Source organism: Perognathus longimembris, chromosome 2 (genome assembly GCF_023159225.1).
Source record: "Perognathus longimembris pacificus isolate PPM17 chromosome 2, ASM2315922v1, whole genome shotgun sequence".
NCBI lineage: Eukaryota > Metazoa > Chordata > Mammalia > Rodentia > Heteromyidae > Perognathus > Perognathus longimembris.
Genome location: NC_063162.1, coordinates 25,308,620 through 25,330,905, shown reverse-complemented (window position 1 = coordinate 25,330,905; position 22,286 = coordinate 25,308,620). Strand labels below are relative to the sequence as shown.

General features: G+C 46.8%; 1 protein-coding gene across 1 annotated transcript in view; it reads right to left on the bottom strand.

The window, feature by feature from the left end:
* Positions 1–11,955: 11,955 nt before the first annotated feature.
* Positions 11,956–22,286, bottom strand: part of Slit1 (slit guidance ligand 1) — a 147,183-nt gene continuing 136,852 nt past the window's right edge. The window contains exons 31-38 of the mRNA XM_048338575.1: positions 22,006–22,143; positions 17,746–17,983; positions 15,951–16,081; positions 15,154–15,308; positions 13,929–14,217; positions 13,202–13,413; positions 12,196–12,438; positions 11,956–12,145 (exon numbers count right to left, since the gene is read on the bottom strand). Of these exons, the coding sequence (XP_048194532.1) occupies positions 12,200–12,438; positions 13,202–13,413; positions 13,929–14,217; positions 15,154–15,308; positions 15,951–16,081; positions 17,746–17,983; positions 22,006–22,143 (1,402 nt within the window). The 3' untranslated portion in view covers positions 11,956–12,145; positions 12,196–12,199. The remainder of the gene's footprint in view (positions 12,146–12,195; positions 12,439–13,201; positions 13,414–13,928; positions 14,218–15,153; positions 15,309–15,950; positions 16,082–17,745; positions 17,984–22,005; positions 22,144–22,286) is intronic.

Sequence of the window (22,286 nt, the reverse complement as noted above, 5' to 3'; positions counted from 1 at the left end):
CTCCTCTCCTCTCCTCTCCTCTTCTCTGTTGTATTATCTTTGACCTTGGCCATTCAAGAGCTACCTACCTTAATGAAACTGCTGAGTATGTGCTGGCAATCCTTTCTCAGCATTAAGTTGCACAGAAGCATTAATATGTTTTGACTGGGTTCATTTAATCTTTAAAGTGATTTAAGGTTTTAAAGGTATCTTTTCATAGAGTTGTCACTGGATATTGTTTTGTGGTGACTTAAACAGCTGATGTTGGCCAATGTCAGGTGTGCTGATTCTTGTACATAAAAGGTATCCCTTTACTGCTTATAGACTACCTTGTGAAGTGCTTGGATTAGGTTAGTGAAGGGAGTGAAGAATTGGTGGAATTTTTCTACTACCAAGTTTATAATTCATTCCATTACTTTCCTAAATTTGTTTTCATTTTTAAAAGTTCACTTCAAAATAATAACCTCTCATTGTAGGTTGCATTTGAGGAAGTCTATATATTTATGTTACACAATACAATGGATCGTCCTGATATTTAAAAATCACTACTGTAGTAGTGGTTACTGTTAAATAGTTGGAGCTTCAACAAAATTAGGACACTTTATAAAGTTAGAATTGATTTCATGTCCTTTTTGCTGATTCAGTTAATTTGCTCATACAAGAAAGAAATTAAAAACAAAATCTGAAAGCCAATTCTGGAATGCCCTTTTTGCATCTATAGCAGATGCTGGAAAAGCTATTTTCCAAACATCTCCAAGCCCAGGCTTGGCATTGACTGCAAGTTTCCCTTTGCTTACCCTCCTTTGCAAAGACCTCCTTCCTATAAACCATTTTCAGTGCCACGAGATGCTTGTCCCAAGTTCTGGATCCACATCAGAAAGTCAGTAATCTTAGGCTGTGGCTTTTATTCCTCATTGTTCCATAGTGGTTCAGAGTGAAGGGATGCACTTAGTCATCCCTTTACAAATGAGGTGCTTTCTGCTGGGATCCTCTGCTCATCACATAACTGCACAGGTGATTTTTTTTTTCTTATGCAAACTGGTCATCAGGGGCATCACTTCAAGACAGCCACTTTGAACTGAGGTTTGGCCTCTTTCTCACCTTATGATGGATTCTGTGGTGAAAGTGGAAGCCACCACTCCTTTCTGAGCAGCATCCCTCCCTATTCATTGATGGACCTAAGAGCCCAGTAGGCAAAGACAACATGCTATGTGATGCAAAGCTGGAGGTGTTATAGTGTTACCATCAAGTCTGGTGCTGTCACAACACTGGAGGTGAGGCTGGAATACCTGAACTAGCCAGGGAGCTACCCTCACCCCTTTTGGTTTCAAGTCAGCCAGTGTGGACTGCCTTTTGCCTCCAGATGATCTGTCAAGGGTCTGCAAGCTATGGACTGGTCACCTGTTTGTGTAAATAAAGTTTTGTTGGAACATAACCTCACCCATTTGTTTACTGATTGTCCATGGAGCAGACTGAGTAATCTTAGGCAGTGGGTTTTGGCCCACCAAACCCAAAATACCCTGTATCTTTTAAGAAATTTGCTTTAAAAAAACAATCCCTTTTTTAGAAGCTAAAGTTCTGATAGTTTGTTCTTCTGCCCCTTATCTCCTCTCTGTTCTTTCCTTGCCCCTTTTCATCTCAGTTCTTTCTTATGCATATCTTCCTCTTGCTGTAAAGGAGGTTTGTCATATTAATGTAGCACAAGCCATCCCCTAAACTTGAGCATCTTCCTTCTCATCATCCACTCAGTATGTCTGTATGGTTACCTGAGCCGTTAGTGCTAGAACCCAATGTATTGGCAGTGGTATCTTTTGGTCACATACTCTCAAAATTGTTAGGTTTAAGGTGAACAATAAATATAATATGGATATTTTGAAGTGCTTTAGAAAATAAGGGTTATAAAATTGGAACATGTTATAACCCATGTTTCTGAGAAGTTTTAGATTATATCATTAGATCAAATGAGTCAACTTCTCAGGTGTTTGTGCTACTCCCCTCTCCCCAGCTCAAAGTTTCTATACTGTAAAGTTGAATGCCTAGTGAACCCCCCCCCCCAAAATTCCCATTGGTCACTAAGCAGTGATTGTCTCATTTTTTCTTTCATTTAGTGCTGAGGATCAAACCGAGGATCTTGTTCATGCTACGCAAGTACTCTATCACGGAGCTCCACTCCCATTCCAGCTTTTTTTTCCCCCCTTGCATTTTCCATACTGAGATTTTAAAAGCTTAGGGCTTTGGGCTTGCTAGGCAGACACTGTACTGCTTTAATCATGTCTCCAGCCCATTTTTTTTTGTTATTTTAAGATTAGGACCTTGCTTTTTGCCCATGTCACCCTGGACTGCCATTGTCCTATTTACAATTTCCACCATAACTGGGATGATATATGCATATCACCATGCTTGGTTATTTTTCCCAAGCTAGCCTCAAGCAAGGGTTCTCCTGTCCCCACCTCCCATGGGGCTAGAATTACAAGCATAAGCTGCCATCACCCAGATTTTAGCTGCTAGTTTCACATCTTATAACTTAATATCTGCTGAAAGATTAAAAATTACTTTTATATTTATCATATTCCCAAGTCAGTCTTCTTATCCAAATAGTAAGTACTCTTCCTCATGCTTTCTGTCAAACCCTTTATTACTTTACTTAACCCTTGTAAAAGAAAGGTAAAAATCCACCCAATCTTTAGAATATTAACATCATTTTTTAAAACATACAGAATTGGAGGAAGCCTTTGAGCAATATAATTCAACCTTGTAACACTGGAACATTTCTCTCCAGGAGGTGGATTGGCAGCTTTGTAGACACTTCTTTTCTTTAGATTGCGTTGTGAAGGAGCTCAGAGTGCTCTGATGTCCCTCATGCCCCAAGAGTTGCCATACTCTGTTGTATTGCACCCAAGGGACCACCTTTGAACACAGTGGGGGTACCCTTGCTCATGCTTTTTCCCTTAGAATTTAACCAAGATTGGTTGGTTCCTTCCATTGCCTCCTGTCTCTCTGTTATTCCAGAGCTTTGGTGGTTTCTGCCCAGTATTCAAGAGACAGCCTAGTCTCTGGCCTCTATTCTCTGGTAGCTATACAGGTGTGCTGGCCAGAGGGAGCACAAACACTGAAGCTTTCTCACCTTATGACACTCCCATCTAATAGGGTATCTGGGTTAAACTTAGTGAAAATACTGACCACCCACTTAAGTCAGTAGTCAGCTGCCCATGATGTTAGTATTCTAGATGTTGGATCAGTGGATTTTTACTTTCCTTTTATGAGTGTTAAGCAAAATAATAAGATTAACTGATTGTAAGCTAAATAATAGCCTAAAATTAAATGTTTTCATTATTTATTATAGCACATTACTCCATTTTTTACAGCACAAATTTACTGTTCCTTGTAGTAGTCATTCAAGATCAAATTATGTAGACAACTTTAGGCACAAGTTTTCTTCATAAAATCCAGCATTTCATCAGTTTTTCCGATTTTAGTGTATTATGCCTATTCATCTCAGTGGATAGCTGCTATTGTACATTAGTTCTGAGTAATGCTTTGCATAAGAAAAAGAAAAGTTCCAACCAACTATTTGCCAACGAATTGTGGACATAACATGTTAAGAACTGTAGTGAATAGTTGCAAGTACAAGTCTTTAGGTGTATACAAGTCTTTAGATTTATGAATCAGTAAGTATGACTGTGGGAGAGACATTCCACTAGCAGCCTACTAGTGGACCAACAGCCTAGAATAGTGCCTCTCCACAAAAGCACTGAGCCTGATGCTTTCACCCGTGTAGCCCTTCATTCCTCTCATATCTAGAATGTTTGCAAATTTCTAACCCTAAAATTTGCTTGTTACTTGTAAACATGTTACCGGCTTTTGCCTGTTTGAACCTCAAGTCCAAACCACAACATTGTTTCTGACATTGTCATTGCACCAGCAACTTTAGACAACTTCAAGACCCTGGTCTGATTGAAGTCTGATCCTGGTCATGCATGAAGCAGCTCTTCATTTTGAAGAATCATCTTTGATATCATGCCCTTTCTCTTCCCTCCTACACCAGCTTCCTTGCAGGTGGCATCTTCTCTGGGACAGTCCTCCTCTCCCCCACCCCAATGCTTCATGAGACACATAGGTGTCACCGAGAGGTGTTTCTTCATAACTATTTCTAGTATTTAGCAGCTGGGTCCAAATTCCATTCAGTTATCACTTTTCTCATCCCAATTGCTTTTTTGTAAACTATATTTCATGTTGTATTTTTGCTAAAGCTACAGTATTTGGGAGCTAGTTTGTGGTAATGCTATTATAAAAGTAAGAGTTGCCTAATTTTGTATATACCACAGGTAGAGATTGTTGTTAGAGTTACTGTAGCTTAAAGTTATTGATTTCACTGGTGGTTTCTGCATTCTGAATAGTATTAGACTATGTTAGTGACTGGTTTCAAGTGTATGGAATACATATTTATGTACACCAATGTGGAATTTATTTCACTCTGTAAATAGTGATATTTTCCTGTCCAAATGCTTCTATACAAATATTTATATTAACAACAAAAAACACTGTCAAAGGGCTTTCCAAAATTTGTTCATTTCTTGCCATTTGTTCTCCCCAACTGTTATGCTCAGCAATTGAATCCCACCCCCACCCTAGAAAACCATTACAGTGAAGGCAGAAGTGTGTAACCTTGAAACCCTTACTGTATTTATGTAGATGCAACATGGATTGAGAATCTGAGCACTCCTCACCATCTTTCCCCACCCCAGAACAAAGCGATCCTATAATAGGTATGGCCCAGCCGTGCATGGCAAGGGTTTGCCTCAAGAGGCCCACTTCTTGTATGCACCACTAATACTTATACCTTTTCACTTCCACAGCCTGTGCAGGGAAGTGAGCCTTAGTTGTAGCACCAAGGAAATTCAAGCCCAGAACTGGGATGAGGAGAAACCATTGATTGCGTTAAGGTGTGTGCACTCAGATATGTGTGGGAGGATCAGCCTCCCACCCTTACCCAAGGGAGATATGCATGTCATCTTCTACACCTTGACAGTACTTAGGGCACCTTGGCTTTCCTCCTCCTCCCTCTCCGTCTCCTCAAGTGTCTGTAGATGTGGCCAGTCCCACCTGTAACCCATAGTTAGAAAAATGAGACCATCTGTTCTAAGATGTGTCCAGCTTTCCTTCTCAGGAGTTGTCTGCATTTCAGAGCAGCCCAGCCCTAGATGTAATGGAATCAGTGCTCTGTGTTCCTGTGCCCTGTTCCTGGGCATCCCTGTCTGTCATCTCATTGGGCCTGGCTGGCTGGACTGCAGGGAGCTTGGGGACAAGGTATGCAGGGATTGCCATCCATTTGAACCATAGTTCATGTATTTCTCTATGGCCTCCCTTTGTCTTTTCTAAACAAATGAGGAGGACACTTGAATAGTAATGCTGGAGAATGTTTTTCTAAGATACTATTTGTTAGCAAATCTGATTTTAAGATGAAATGTGAATGGATAACTAATTGCCAGGGAATTTAGCACTGAACTAGACAGTCAAAACTTTTTTAACCTTTGCAGGAAGAAGTAGATTTTGCTCTCATCTAAATATTCACATGAAGTAATATTGTAAATAGTTTTCTAAAAATATTTATTACATGTGCTGTATACAGATTCATGTTCTGAGTGATGTTGGTTTGCATTGTATTGTGGAATATCTTTTGAGCAGTAGACTTCTTTCATAACACACTTGACACATGGAGAAAGAACAAAAACTAGTAGATTGAGAGCTGTTTGGGGACATTTGACCTATAACCATCCAATCCAAGCTTTAATTGCCCCCCTCTTCTCATCTGGTTATGTTATATATTGTATATGTGCGTGTGTGTGTGTGTGTGTGTGTGTGTGTGTGTGATAAAGTGGTCAATACCCAGGTCTGCAGCGCAAACCTCCAGGTGTTCTTTCTGATGTGTTCCCTAAGCAATAAGACCCTAGCTGATGACATGTTCTGGGCCTGCATGGGCCTTGTCTCAGAGGACCCGGTGGGGGTAGAACAAGCTCTTGCAAAGCCCTCTTGCCTTTGCTGGAGAGGCTGCTGTACTTGAATTTTTTCTTCTGTTTGTCTGCACGCTCCTCATGTCACAGAACTCTAGCATTGGACAAGAAGTCTGCCAGCATCAGACACATTAAAGGTGGACATATAAATCAAGAAATCTGGAGTGTTCCGTGAAGTCATAAAGTTCTCAGAATCCAATTGAGACAGAGTTCATTTGGTCATAGAGTAAATGTAAGGACTATTTTCATGGCCTGTTAAATATCCCTTGCTATATCTGACCCACCATTAGAAGCCAGCCCCATGTCCTGCTAGCCTCCTCTGTGCCTGGGCCTGAAAGTCCATAGCCCCCAGAGTCCAGGGCATACCTCTCAGGCCAGTAGAAAGAGGCAGTCCCTGTCTCCCAGCGTGCCTAGCTCAGCAGTCTCCTAAAGCTGTTTAGCAGCCTCTCCTTGTGACTGTCCTAAATTTTGTGAAAAAAAAAAATGCTCCCACTCAGATAACCGTGGATAGCAGTAATGTAGTTTTCTAGGCTTTTGGAATATGTCTTTTGTATTTATGATGGTGTTCAGAACTTTTCACTAGTGTTTTTTTTAGATTGAAAGTGGTGGGTGCATTAGGATAAAACTTTCCATTGCTGAGCCTGAAAGCAAGCAGAGGAAAGAGTTTGACCCATATTGTATTGTTTGGAAGGTGACTGTGGGGGTGGGGTGGGGGGAAGGTGTTGTAGATTATGTGGGGAGGAAATAGATTTTAACCAGTGTCTCCCCAAGTCTTTGATACTTTGTAATAAAAATTCTCCTTATTAGCCTCACTTAATCTCAATAGACACCTGCTGTTTACCCTCAGGGAACAAATGGTTTTCAAAATTGAGTTTCTCCAAGGTTGTTGGCCTGTGCCTGTGTGCTGGTCCTCTTTGTGAACTCATGGTTATTCTCCCATATGCATTGTGATGTTAAGAAATTCAACCCCAATCTGTATTAAAAGCACAGCCCAGGGTCCTAATTTAGGCTACAGTAAATGCCTTTGTTGGGCCAGGGGATCATAGGAGGCCCACACAATTTAACTGAAGCTCAGGTGCCATGTTGTATTTTTCTTTTTAGGCTTCAAACTTTCAGAATGAGTCTAAGGCAAGGGCTGCTGATCAGGCTGAGAATCCAGGCTGCTCTAAAATGAATCTGCCATTCCTTTAAAGGTCTTTCTGGTTCCTCCCACAGCTGACATTGCAGAGGTTAATCTTCTAGGTATTCAGATGTGCTCCTTTCTGCTGTCCTGTGAATGTTAGCCAGTGTTCCAAAAGCCCAAGGATGGCTGGCGAGAGTCTAGCCCTTTTCTGGTACTGAGTGTGTATTCCCACTATGGAAGTGGCCCTTCTGAAAACAGCAAAGTGACAGCTGCAAGTGTCAACCTGGAAGATCAGCATGCATTCCTTGGGCCTGGACTTCCACTATGTTAGTGAGCGTAGGAAAATACTGTGTCTTTAATGGCTGAAAATTCAGTGTATGCTGTGAATTTGTTGGTTTGAAACATTGAAACTTTTTCATTAGACAATGTTTACATACCTCACCTGAAGAACCTTTGAGAGTGTATATAAAATCTTAAAATATATTAAGTTGCTTTAAAACAATATGTATAGCTATAAAAGTTGGAGTTATTTTAACTTTGAATATGTACTGAGTCTTAAATATTGAAAGCTGGTAGACTTTGTGCTTCTGTGTTTTACTTTCCTGTTAGACCACGTAGGAAACTGTGTTCTTGTTATTGGTAAAGGGGCCCGCACTGAAATCCAAGCTTGGAAGGGATTTTTCTGTGTTGTTTGAAATGTTCTTGTTTGGTTTTGAGGAAATGGGGTATGGAGCTAGGGAGGTGTGGGAGTGATTTCTCTAACATTGACATCTATTCCATGAGCATTTTCAAGGCGCTTATTTTATTGCAGCGTATTAAACTTCTTTGATAATAAGGTGTGTCTTGTGTAATCACTGGAGAAAGTACAGAATATACTAGAACCAAGCCTTCAACATGTGGCCCACTGCCTACCATATTGGTAAGTGGCCAGAAGGAACCAAAAAACAAAACTCTGTCTTAGCTGTGGAGTTGGGACTTATAGAAACATTAATGTGTACCAGTCTAAATCATAAGTCATGGAAGTGGAGCTTCAAAGTGATAGAGCACTAGCCTCAGGGATAGCACTCAGACCTTGAGTTCAAGACCCACAACTGACAAAAAAGAAAAAAATCATAATTCTTTGAGGGAAGAAAGAATATAATGAGGGAATCCATGGGATTTTCATGGCAAAGATGGAAGAGGACCACTGTTTCATCCTGTATGTAGAGAGCAGTGGAGTTCAAGCTCTGGGCCTCTAACATGCCAGGCCAGAACTGTTTGGCTTGTCTGTGGCTCTTGAAATATGGCAGAAAGTCCTTCTGTGACACTCTGTTTCATATTCAACTCTGCTGGAAGTGGGTCTGGATGGAGAAGAACCCAATGAGCCCATGAGAATCACTTAAGCTCATCTAATAGGACTATATCCAGTGAAGTGTTTAACTCAGATTGCAAAGTATTGGTCCACAGATATGTTTTTAGTCCATTGTTTAACAATATTATCTTAAAACATGCTTTTAATATTAAGTGAGATTTTTAGCCATGTACTTGTGGCTCATGTAATTCTAGCTACTCAGGGCTCAAATCTAAGGATTGCAATTCAAAGGCAGCCTAGAGAAGGAAAGTCTGTGAGGCTCTAATTTCCAGTTAACCACCAAAAAGCCAGAAGTGGAGCTGTGGTCCAGATAGTAGAGCACTAGCCTTGAACCAAAGAGCTTGGTGAAAATGCCTAGGTCAGTACCACCACCCCACCTCTACCCCCACCCCACCCCCAATTGAGATTTCTAGCTTTTTTTTTTTGGCCAGTCCTGGGGCTTGGACTCAGGGCCTGAGCACTGTCCCTGGCTTCTTCCCGCTCAAGGCTAGCACTCTGCCACTTGAGCCACAGCGCCGCTTCTGGCCGTTTTCTGTATATGTGGTGCTGGGGAATCGAACCTAGGGCCTCGTGTATCCGAGGCAGGCACTCTTGCCACTAGGCTATATCCCCAGCCCCGATTTCTAGCTTTTTGATAAGTGCTCAGTCCTGCCATCAGAGAGCCAGTCAGGTCCCACTGTCATCAGTGACCTGTAGCCCGTCTGCCAGGGCCCAATCTCACCTAGACAGCCAGATCTTGCATCCTACAGAACTTCCAAGTACAGTGTTCTGGTCTGGAAGCAGACAAGCTCCCAAAAATATGTTTGCCTCCTCTACTGGCCTGGAGACAGGGAAACCTTACAGGGTGTCTGAAAAGCAGGATGTGTGGGAAGCCTACATTGTGATCTGCTCTGGTGGAGGTTAGAAGCCCTTCAGGACCAGATTAAATGGAGAGGGGGTGGGGCGCATCCTGTTAAATTTTGAAACCCTGGCAAATACTTGATGAAAGATGAGATTGAGTGATCTCCCTCACATAAACCCCCAGGAGCTGTGGCCTGCCACCCCCACCCCCATCCACCTTTGGACCAGCCTTTACTGCTTCAGAAAGAGCAGGACTCCAGGGCAGACCTGCATGTAAAGCCCGTCGCCTGTGTGGGATCAGTTCAGAAGCCCCTGTGCCCTAGGAGAGTAGGTGCGGTGGCAGCAAGCTCACCTTGGCAGAGAAAGAGACCAACCAGGCAGAGTCTACGGGAATCATTCATGTTCACATGGAAGACAATAGACATGGGCATTTCCTAAAGCAATACAGGGAAAGGGCAGGTGCAGCTCCCTCGGGCTGTTCTAAACCAGTCTCTTTTGAGAGTCATCCAAACAAAGACTACTGAAACCTCAGACAAAAAGGTCACAACCACATAGCATTTGATAAGACACTGGATGTTGACTTTAACATATAAAAATACTATAACAAAATGAAATACAAATATATATGTATATATTAGAATCTGTAAGTATTCTGTATAAAGAGATACTTTTGTGGTTAGGCTAACAGCAGGCAGAGGAGACAAAGCCAGCCTTCTTCCATTTCCTAACACCATCATGGAGCCTGGGCTGTTGTCACCAGTGGTGATGCCCAAGTACTAATCCCCTTGCTGGCTCTCTGATGCACGAAAAAATGGAAATAGACAATGGGGGGGGGGCACAAAGCAAACTGAAGGTCTTTGCCTCAGAGGTGTGAGGTGTGAAGGTGGTTTCTTGAAGGGGTAGTTTCGCAGCCTTCTCCAGAACTTCACAAATCAAGTGGGTCCTTCGACAACTTGCAGGTTGGTCCATTGCAGGCTACAATGGACGAAATGTTGATCCTAGGTCACAGAGCTCTCACCCCTTTCTGTCTGCCTCACCTTGTGGTTACTCCTGATCCTCAGACTCTGGAGGACCAGTATGATGGCACTGGCAGGAGGGGCTTTTGTCTCTTCTCAGGTTCCCCTGGACAGCACAGTGGCCTCTCATCTATCCCATGGCCCCAGAGAAGGGGTGACATCACTTGTCTGCAGGTGCCCCTTCCACCTTTTGCAGGCTGGAGTCACCTGCCAATCAGTGTCCCTCAAGCCCAGATCTGGCTTCTTTAGGGCCATGGGGAACGGTGGTGACAGGGGCTTCCTTAAAGTCCAAGGGCAAGCTCGCTGCCCTTGTGCTTTTCTGTCCTATGCAGCCTGGTTCCACAGTGGCCCAGAAATTTGAAGTAAAAGAGGCACCCTGTGCAACCCCAGGGAAAAGCTCCAAGAGGCCCAGACCTCTGAATACTTGAAGAATAGGAGCAGGCATTATAATCTTCCTCAGTGCTTCAGAGCCTGGCCTCTGGTCCAGGGCAGATCCAGCCATGAAGACACGTCTCAGGTTGGGCAGGATAGGGTGCTCTTCCTGTTCCAGGGTCCTATAATGCTCACTTTTCTGAGTACCTATGTGCAATGGAATGTGCTAGGCTTCCTCTGGCCACAGGAGACTTGTGCCCCGCACTAATCTGTGTCATGGGCTCCCCATACTTCCCACATTTGGGGGAGGGGGACACATGGTCACAAGGCCACTGAAGCTCTCATACTGCCAGAGATGGAAGGAGTCAGGAAAACAACATGCTCCCTTGCCCAGCAACACCCCCTGGGCTCTATCCTCTTGGGAAGGTCGTGGGGGGAGGGGGCTGGGGAAGGAGAATGTGACCTTTCCTCCCCTCAGCCAATTCACTGTGAGACTCAAAACTCATCTTCTCATTATGGAAAAACAAAAAAAGCAAAACACCTTTGACAATTATGTATCCAGTGACTTCCAACACAGCTTTCATTGCAAATGACTTAGGGTGAGCAGCTTCCAGTTCAGACCATGGCAGTGGCTGCTCCCTCTTCCTCCCACTGGCTCCCACAAGGGCAGAATAGAACATCCACAGTACCCCATCCCTGGGTTAGGCATGTAAATAATTGGTGTGGTCCATCAAAACAGGTGTTCTCACTCCTCAGGCCCCCATTTCAGCATGGAGTTTACAAGGTTACTTTCTTCAGCCAGACTCCCCATGCTACATCTGAGGACCTGAAACAGCAAGCAGGAAGTCTGCCAGAGTGGCACCAGCCCCCCCTCCCCACCTAGGACCACAGTGCCTTCCACTGCTCCCAGCTTGTGGCTGGGAGGCCCAGGCCCCAAGGCCCTTTCTGTGGCTGGTGATGTTTATTCAGCTGGTGCCACGAGTGCCCTGCCCTCTTTGGTGGGCCATTTCCTCCACAAGAGCCCCCCCCCCCAACCAGAGTCATCTTACACTTGAGGGTCAGCTAGGAACCACATCCACTCCTAAGCAGTGGGGACAATGAAGTTACCCCCAGGAGGCTGGGATCTGAGGGGAAAGGGGCTCTTGGGGCAGGGACCTCAGTTTGGGCCAGCCACAGGCCAAGGGGGTTGCTGCTTCAGAAAAGGGTAGCCAGCCCACAGGCATGCCACCAGTCTGCCCTTTGTGGCCTGACCTCACGCACGCATTCATTCAACAAATATTTATTAAGCGCCTATTTGTGCAAGGCACTTCCGGAGAAGGTGGCCACGGCTGGGGCCTGGCCTCTCTGCCCCGGCCACAGCACAGTCTGCTGTAAAGGCTGTCAGTGTCCCCGCGCCCACCAAGGTCCAGGCGCCGTCCTGGTGATGCCCGCACCCCAGCCCAGCTGCCGGCCGCTGTGCCCGCGCCTGCCGACCCCGCACCGCCCGTGTCCGCCGGTCCACACCGCTCTACACGCAGAGCACACAGCCGCACTTGGCGGGTTTCTCCACGTCCTCGGCAAACGACGTCCCGTCGCTGCACTCGAAGGTCAGTTTCCTCCGCTTCAGCCGCAGGCCTTGGCAGCAGCCCTGGCCTTGGCATGTGCCCCGGCACTCCACCCACGACAGTGGGCGCGTGGTCTGGCAGATGGCATAGCCCCTCTGGACCCGGTGAAAGTCCCGAACAGGGTCCCCCCGGCACTCGGATTCTGGATGGGATAGACACCAAGAAAAAGCCTCAGGGCGCACCCATGGGAGGCGGCAGCAGCAGCAGGAGGAGGCAGGCTGCATCCCGGGAGGGGTCCGTGTGTTCTGCACCCCTCAGACCCCAGCATCCTCCCACCTCAGGCACATGCACTGCTCACGGCTTCCTCCTGGGCCCACAGCGTGGTCAGGGGGAAGGGGGGCTGACTGTTTAGCTGCCAGGGCCCTCCAGGCCCGAGTGGCTGCCAAGAAAAAGTGGTGGCCAGTACAGAGGTGTGCAAGACCTGAGGCCTGGAAGGCGATGACATGATAAAGGGAATCATGCTGGGAAATGGGTTGCATGGCTCAGGGGCTCTTAAGATCTTCCCTCTGCCCAGCCTCAGCAATCTGGATTCTAGCCGCAGCATCCTGGTCAGGCAGACAGGGAGGGCCTGGGAAAGAGTCCTCATCCATCAGATTTCTTGCTGTGCCTGGGACCAAGGGGTGGCGTTCAGGAGCTGCCACCTGGGTACTGGGTGGTCTCTTTTGTAAGGAGAGATCCAGAAAGGGCAGTGCCCTAGGTAAGGTCAGGCAGGGGCCCTAGGAAGATGAGAGGGCTGGGGTTTAGTGCCCAGAGGGTTGGGACACCAAAAGCCAGTAGTCACCTAGGTGAGTGGGGAGAATTGGAGGAGAGGGGTTGCTGAGGTTGGGAGAAAGAAGACATCAAGTTGCTAAAGCAAGAGCCGGGAGGGACCCTGCAGAGGGCATGTCAGGAGAGGGGCCCCTGACCTTGCTCACATAGCTCGCCAGAAAAGCCAGGGTCACACACACAGTGTGCTCCCTTGGTGGCTGAGGCCTGGCAGTGGCCGTGTAGGCACTGCAGGCCCCCACAGGGCTCTGCCGCAGCCCCAGCCTGGTTGCACAAGGCCCCCGAGTACCCGTCCTGACACTGGCAGCTGTAGGAAAGAGCATCGAGAGGCACACACTTCCCATGGACACACCTGGAAGGGGGCAGAAAAGGCACAATGAGAACAGCCCAGCCTGAAAGGGCCCCACGCCCCCCCCACCCCCACCCCCGCAACCTGGGCTTCACAGGGCTTTTTATCCTATTCCGAAGATTCAGACATAAGGAATAAGGTGTGGTCCTAAATGTCTTTACAGGCCCTTCCCTGTTAAAAACTGAAAACTAGCTGGGCACCAGTGGGCTCATCCCTGTACTCCAAGCTATTCAGGAGGCTGAGACCTGAGGATCACCATTCAAAGCCATCCCAGGCAGGAAGGTCGTGAGACGCTCCTCTCCAATTAACCAGCAAAACACCAGGAGAGGAGCTGTGGCTCAAGTAGTAGTGACAGCTTTGAGCAGAAAAGCCAAGGGGCAGTACTCAGGCCCTGAGTTCAAGCCCCACTGCCGGCACACATGCACAAAAAAGCAGCCCTGTCATATAAGGAAGTGGAGCTTGCAGGGAAGGGGCAGCTGGGCAGGGGCAAAGGCTCCTTCAACCAAGCCCAAACTCACTTGTGGCCATGGCAGGGGCCATCAGCTGGCTGGTCACAGTGCAGGCCCCCCCACCCAGCCTCACAGTGGCACACGGGGCCGGGGGTGGCATCGGGCTGGCAGATGCCATGCAGGCAGTAGAGCTTGCGGCAGGGCTCACAGCCTGGCACCACACCCGGCTTCATCTGTGTTTTAGTGAAGTCCTGCAGCTCATTGTTGATGTACAAGTTTCTGATGCATCCATGGAAGCTGGTGCCATTGAGGATCTGCCACAGGCGGAAGGCAGCGGAGTTCACATCCACGGGCATTCCTGGGATGGGCAGGGAACACAGCCAGGCTGATTCAGACCTAGGCTGTGTCTGACATCCTCTTGTGAGATCTGCTGGACAGCTCCAGTGACCCTTCTTGCCCTCAGCTTCTGTCTTATCCCTACCAAGGTCCTTTGTCACCCCAGAGGGCTAGAATCCTTCCTCAGAAAGCATTAGAAGAAAAAAAAAAAAAAGCTGTTTCCACTAGCATCAGAGCTGGGACATCAGACCTGGCATGACCAGCTGATGAGTGAAGCTCTGGAATGCCAGTCCCTGAAGTCTGGCTACTCTCTCCCAGGATGCATTCCTTCCCTCTGTGGCAGTATCAGCCTTCAGCCCCAGACACCATGACTGGAGCAAAGGGCCTGGGTATGGCACTCATGCAGGGCACCATCACCTGCTTTTGTGTTTATTGCTTCCAGCAGTCCTGAAGTAGAGGCTGTCAACCTCCGAGCAACTGGCCTGAAGTTGCTCAGCTGGTAAAGGCAGCGCTGGGATCAGTAGCAGAGGCCAGCCCTCCCCAGCACCCTCTTTGTGTCCCAATACAGAAACTGAATTAGAGTCCCCAGCTAGTGCAGAGATTGGCCTAGGTCAGCTGCAGTGGCTCTGGCCTCTGAGGGTCAAGTCAAGGGATGGACTCTAAGCTCCTTTTAACCCAAACCTAAGAAGAAAGGTGCCTGTGGTCTGGAAGATGGCTGGGAATGAATGGCCCAGGCCTTCTACGCCCATCATCCACCCTTCTTTGTCAGCCTGAACTGGGCAGAGAGCAGCCTGGGCTCCACACAGGTGAGCACAATCTACTGCCAGTTTGGCCATTCACTTAAGTCACCCCTTATCCTTTGTTACCCCCACCAAAGTTCAGCATCCAGAGAGCCAAAGAGGCCTAAGGTGAGGTCTGAGGAGGGACAGCAGCTGCTTCCACTGGGCCAGGTCCTCACCTCCCACATAGAGGGGAGCTTCACTGTTGAGCGTGTAGTGTTTGCCAAAGTTGTCCATGGTCATGGGTCTTCCACCATCGATGGAGAGATTCACCATCTGGTCAAAAGTGACTAGCTCGACAGTGTGGAACTGCCCGTCATTGATCGTCTCAGCACTGGAAGGAGATGGGATGACCCCCCCCACACACCAAAGGCAGTGGGCTTCAGCTCATGCCACACTGGCTGGACACACCCCCAACACTGCTACCCAAGGGGCCAAATCTCTAGAGAGAGGACTGTGGAGACTGAGTCACAACTCAATTCCTCCCCTCCCTGAGGTCCCAGGGAAAAGCTGAGAACTTCGGGTCAGTGTCTCCAGCACATTCTGGAGCCTCCTCTTTCTTATTTATTTATTTATTTATTTATTTATTTATTTATTGCCAGTCCTGGGCCTTGAACTCAGGGCCTGAGCACTGTCCCTGGCTTCTTTTTGCTCAAGGCTAGCACTCCACCACGTGAGCCACAGCGCCACTTCTGGCCTTTTCTACATATGTGGTACTGAGGAATCGAACCTAGGGCTTCACGTATACAAGGCAAGTACTCTTGCCACTAGGCCATATTCCCAGCCCAGGAGCCTCCTCTTAGATGAGGGGGAATGCTGAAGAAGGGTCCACCATTCAGGCCTCAGAGAACCCAATCTGGCTCATATGGCCTTTCATATTGAACAACCCAGGTTTCTAGTGGTCCCAACAATTATCTACTCCTGGCCTAGGAGACTCCATCACCAAAGAGGGCTAGAAGGCATACAGTACACCTACCTGTAGATGGCAGAACTGGGATAGCTGCCTGGGTCATAGCTGACTCGCACATGGCCCTGGTACAGCTCAACAGCAATGTGGTCATTGTCCCCATTGTACAGCAGAATCCCATTGTCCTCTGCCGTGGAGACCTAAAGGGCAAAGGCATTGTCTCTCCCATCCTACCCCACCAGCAGCAGCACAGGTAGATAGGTGGAGCAGAAGGGGACTCTAGATAGAAAAAGCAACACTGTGCAGAACCATCTTCCCCTGGCTGACCAGCCTCCCCAGGGGACACTCCTCCAGGGGGCACTGACAGGCTGGCAGCCTCAGGGGCAGGCAAAGGGTGGGGGGCAATGGGCCAGCTGATGCCCAGAAAGTATGTACTGAGCAGCAGGTAAGAGCCTTGAGAGAAGAAGAGACCGATTGGGATGGCTACCTCCAGGTGGGTATCAGAAAACTAGCTGCATGAGCTGAGAAATAGAGCAGGGGCACATTCAGGATAGCTATGGCTGAGAGCCAGATTCACCCAGGCCTGAAAGAAGCCACTTAGTAGGTATATGTGTCACTAGAACCATGCAAACAAGAGCTGGATATTTGTTTGGGCAGTAGCTCCCCCTTAGCTGCTGTGTCAGCCATGATTTTTTTCTATTGTCTTGTCCATCTTCTCTGATTTCTTTTGGTAAAAGACCTCATCTGCTAGTCTGTTGAAGTGGACACATGGTCCAGGCTAGACCAACCATACTACCCCATCTCCTTGGACCTAGTGGTTAGTCCATGAGTTTCATGTGATTGATTCATGTGCTGATGGTTGTCAAATTAGAACTGGCAGAAGGAGTCTCTGCTTATTTTGATTTTGCTATGTAACCCAGGCTGGTCTCAAACTCTCAATCCTCTGCCCTTTGCTGCCTACATGCTAGGATTACCACCATTTTCAGCTTAGGAACATCTTCTTAAAGTCTGAAATTTGGACCATCTGGGGGTATCAGGATAAACAAACATGTGCCTGAGGTGGTGGCTGCTTGGGTTTGTGAGTTTTGGCTTGGTGAGTGGTTAGGCTGGCTACTGTCTTCCGTGTGGACAATGTGAGGGAACGGGATTTGGGAGAGGTGGCCTGGGAAGAAAAAGAGCTTGTTTGAGAGGCTTGTTTAAAGGCTTGTTTTGAGAGGAAAGGAAGAAGGGGACCAAAAAGGGGGGGGGGGACAGGGAGAAAGACAGTATTTGTGATCAGGAATGGAATTGGGGGAAAGAGAAAGAGAGAGAGAGAGAGAGAACTAGGGTTAAATGCTTCATCCAGTGATGCACAATACAATTCACTCTCCTTCTCCAAGACTATTCAGTAAATTGTCCGTAGTTGTTGTTTTTATAAGTATTGTTGAGATGGGACTTCCTTTTACATGATGATGCTCCAAGATGGAGTTATAGTTATGAAAAGGGCCCCTCAAAGGACCCCAACTCTAGAGACAAGCCCAGAAGTCAGTCTGACTATATTCTGGCCACGTGGCACAGCCTAGACAGACTACAGCCCTGGAAGTAGAAGTTGAGGAGTAGCTGAGCTGAGAGATAGTGGGGGAACCCCTAACAAGTTTGCTTTTCTGGATTCAGTGACTGATGAGACTTCCTGCTTGTTTGCCCTATTCTATGACTCATAGCCTTTGCAATTGCAAGGGTTGCAAAGTGCAATCTTGATATCCAGAAAGGATTCCAACATAATTTTCTCCCAGTTGCCCTGGGCAAGATGTACCCTGATCCTCTGACCTGAGCAGGGTCCCCTGCTACATGACTCCTTTTCTCACCAGGTGCTATGGGCACTCACCTGCAGGGTAATGTTGGCCCGTGGCCAGTTCTGCAGGTCAGTGAACTGTAGGTAAGTGTCTCGATCCACAAAGTTAACGCTGAGCAGCTTCTCACACTCGGGACCACCAAAGCCTGGGAGGCACTGGCACACAGGCTGGCTGCCCTGGTCCACACAGCGGGCCCCATTCTGGCACTCCGTCCCCTCACAGGGGCTGCTGGGGGCAGGTGGGTGGGGAGGGATCTCACAGAGCTGTCCCCTAAGAGGAAAGAGCAATGAGTCAGAGAAGACAGAGCCAAAGGAAGAAGTACGCATCTTCTTTCAAAGTCCTAGAAAGAGGGCTGGGGATATGGCCTAGTGGCAAGAGTGCTCCCCTCGTACACATGAAGCCCTGGGTTCGATTCCCCAGCACCACATATACAGAAAATGGCCAGAAGTGGCGCTGTGGCTCAAGTGGCAGAGTGCTAGCCTTGAGCAAAAGGAAGCCAGGGACAGTGCTCAGCACCTGAGTCCAAGGCCCAGGACTGGCCAAAAACAAACAAACAAACAAAGTCCTAGAAAGAACCACTAAATATTTCAGAAGATGTTCTTTTTTTATTTTGTAAGAGATTTGTTTTTTATTAGCATATACTAATTGTACAAGGAGGCTTCATTGTAGGATATGCTCTTAATAAATACTATTCTCTGAGAGAACTGAGGGCCAAAAAGAAACTGAGAAACCAATACATCTCAACAAAGTATTAGCAAATCAAATCAAGCATAAAAATTATTATATACCCTGACCATTTGAGAATCTGCCCCAGGAATGCAAGGTTTGTTTAACATCTGATATCAAGTAACATAAAACATAAAATCAATTGAATTTTTAAAATCACATATGCAAATAAGATACTATATAAACCGATATCCTTCATGATAAAAACATTGAATAATTTAGGAATCAGTCTAATAAAGGGATCCCCAAACCATACAATTAACCTCATACTTAATAGTAAAATACTGACACCCTCAGACATTCTATGTTTTTGGATCCGAAGAGTTAATATTGTTTCAATGGCAATGCTCCCTAAAATACTTGACACACTAAGATTAAGAAAAAAAAAAGCTATCTGCTCTCACAACTATGTAATGTTGTACTGGAGGGTCTATTCAGCGCAGTTATGACAAAAAAGAAATAAAGTATATCCATTCTGAAAAAGAAAAGTAAAACCATGTCTGTTTGCAAAGGACATAAGTCCTAAGAAATCTACTAGAGTACTCTCAGAACTGACTGAAGAATCCAGGATACAAAGTCAATGTGAAGGGGCTGGGGATATGGCCTAGTGGCAAGAGTGATTGCCTTGTATACATGAAACCCTGGGTTTGATTCCCCAGTACCACATATATAGAAAACGGCCAGAAGTGGCTCTGTGGCTCAAGTGGCAGAGTGCTAGCCTTGAGCAAAAAGAAGCCAGGGACAGTGCTCAGGCCCTGAGTCCAAGGCCCAGGACTGGGAAAAAACAAAAAAATCTCCACAAAGTCCATGTGTGAAAATAAAATTAAGCATGAGTCAATGGCTGATGCCTATCCTAACTATTTGGGAGACTGAGACTAGAAAGGTCACACTTAGAGACCGACCAGGCAGCAAAGTTCCCAACTCATGCCTAGATACAGTGATGTGAACTTATTATCCCAAGCTATGTGGGACAATGTGATTGGGAGGTTTGGGGTTCCAGGCCATCCCAGGCAGATTAGTCCACTATCTCCATGGAAAGAAAAGGTGAATGGGGTGGTGCATACCTGTCATCCCAGTAGAATGAAAGACAAACATGTATCTGATAAAGAACTTATGTAGAATACATAAAGACTTGATAACAAAGAAACAAAACAAGTCAACTTAAAAATTATTTTTTATTTATTTATTTTATTTATTTTTTTTTGGCCAGTCCTGGGCCTTGGACTCCGGGCCTGAGCACTGTCCCTGGCTTCTTCCCGCTCAAGGCTAGCACTCTGCCACCTGGGCCACAGCGCCACTTCTGGCCGTTTTCTGTATATGTGGTGCTGGGGAATCGAACCTAGGGCCTCGTGTATCCGAGGCAGGCACTCTTGCCACTAGGCTATATCCCCAGCCCTCAACTTAAAAATTAAACAACTTAAAAATTAAAAAAATTAAACAACTTAAACAGTTTCTCCGAAGATCTCAAAATGACTAATAAGTGTACAAAAGGATGCTCAACTTCAATAACCATCAAGCAGTAGAATCAAAACTACAATGATACCACAATGCACTCATTAGGATGGCTAGAAATTTTTAAAAATAGATGTGAGTTGCAAGGGTGGGGAGGAACTGGAACTCTCATACATTGATAAAGATATATAATAGTGCATCACTAGAAAACAGCTTCTCAGTTCCTCAAACAGTTAAATGTAGGGTAACCATGCACTGCAGCAAATGTACTCCTAGTTATATATGTTGGGGATTATTATGGCCTTGGGAAGGCTGCCCTTCCGCCAGCTTTGGGACAATGGAAGTCCCTCCCACCTTCTGGCCTCCACCCCTTGGGAGGTGAACACGTGCGTGCCACCATGATGGGGTTGTCCCGCCAACAAAGGGAAGTTTCGTGATGTCACTTGATGGACATGCTCCCTAGCCTATGACTGACCCTTTGGCCAGCCCCCTTTCTTTCCCGCCATTACTTCTATATAAGTGCCTTTCCATATTAAAGTCTTTGAGACGCTTCCCACCACCGCAGCGTGTCCCTGATGCCTTCCTTTTCGCCTCCGCCCTTGGTAACATGTGAGGGGACTTGGGGGAGGGGAGGCTTCAGCAACCTTTCCTCAACTTAGTGCTTGCCCATGTGAGCACGCCTTTGGACTTCCGCTGGCGGAGGGCCAGGCTGAGTGCTCTTTCATAGAGTTTGTGGTTACCATTCTCCCCGTGGGGGGAGAAAGGGGTTGTCCAGACCCCAACAATATACCCAAGAGAAATGAATACATGTGTTCACATGAAACTCTGTACATGAATACTCATAACATCACAATCCATAATAACCAAACATTATACGTTGATTAATGCATAAACAAAAATGTGGTACATCCATGCAATGGAAAATACCAGTTAGGTATGAAGGACTGAAACATGCTACCACATGGATAAACTTTGCAAATATTTTGCTAAGCAAAAGAAGCCAGAAGCAGAGCCAGAAGCCAGAACAGATTGCATGATTCCAATATTTGAAATGTCCAGAATATGTAAACCCACTGACACAAACATTGGTAGGATAAGTAGTTACTAGGATGGAGGATGGGTTGGAGGTGACAGATGGCAGCTAGTAGAGTCATGAAAACTGTGGTGATGATGGATGCACAATTCTGGGAATGAATAAGCATTGAAAGTTCCCTTTGGGTGACTTGCAAGATATGTGAGTTACATCTCAATAGGGTATTAAAAAATGACACAAGGGGCTGGGAATATGGCCTAGTGGCAAGAGTGCTTGATTCATATACATGAAGCCCTGGGTTCAATTCCCCAGCACCACATACATAGAAAAGGCCAGAAGTGGCACTGTGGCTCAAGTGGTAGAGTACAAAAAGAAGCCAGGGACAGTGCTTGGGCCCTGAGTCCAAGCCCCAGGACTGGCAAAAAACAAACAAACAAGAATTACAGATGAGGGGCTGGGGATATGGCCTAGTGGCAAGAGTGCTTGCCTCATATACATGAAACCCTAGGTTCGATTCCTCAGCATCACATATACAGAAAATGGCCAGAAGTGGCACTGTGGCTCAAGTGGCAGAGTGCTAGCCTTGAGCAAAGAGAAGCCAGGGACAGTGCTCAGGCGCTGAGTCCAAGGCCCAGGACTGGCAAAAAAAAAAAAAAAAAAAAAAGACACAAGGGCTTTGGGCTGTTGCTCAGGGATAGGACAGATGTTTAGCATGCTCAAGGCACTGGTTTCAACTCCCGAGGGAGCGCACAGGAAACAGCAGATCAACTTAATGGTAAGACATGAATTTAGAGGTTCAGCTGGATCCCTGGCAGAGAAGTGATTGATCTGTACCTTCCCTTTACTCCTCCACCAAATGGGCCAAGGACCCTCTGCTTGGCTTTTAAGGATCCTTGCTTGGGGTCTAAGCTGTTTATAACTTCCCCAAGGCCATACAGTTGGGATCGGCAGAACTGTGGCTAAAACCCAGTATTGGACTCAGAGTCTCTGTCTTTATCACCCTCGCCCAGTAATGGAAGAGCTCCTACCAGCCCAGCCCAGCCCCATTAGTGGAATCATTCAGAGTCCAGGGCCAGCTCACCTGTAGCCCTCCACACAGAGGCAGGAGTAATTGTTGACTTCGTCCACGCACTGGGCCCCATTTTGGCAGCGGTGGTCCCTGCAGTCATCCTGATTCTCACTGCAGTTGTCACCCGTGTAGCCTGGCACACACTCACACCTGGGGGTGAGCAGGGTAGCTAGGAATCAGCTGTGCAGTCTGATTGGCATGGAACCTCAAATTCTAGTGGCTCTGTGAGGATGCCCCAGGAGGTTGAACAGAGCCCTAGATACAAAGTCCCCCTCTCCCCCCAGCCTATCCTG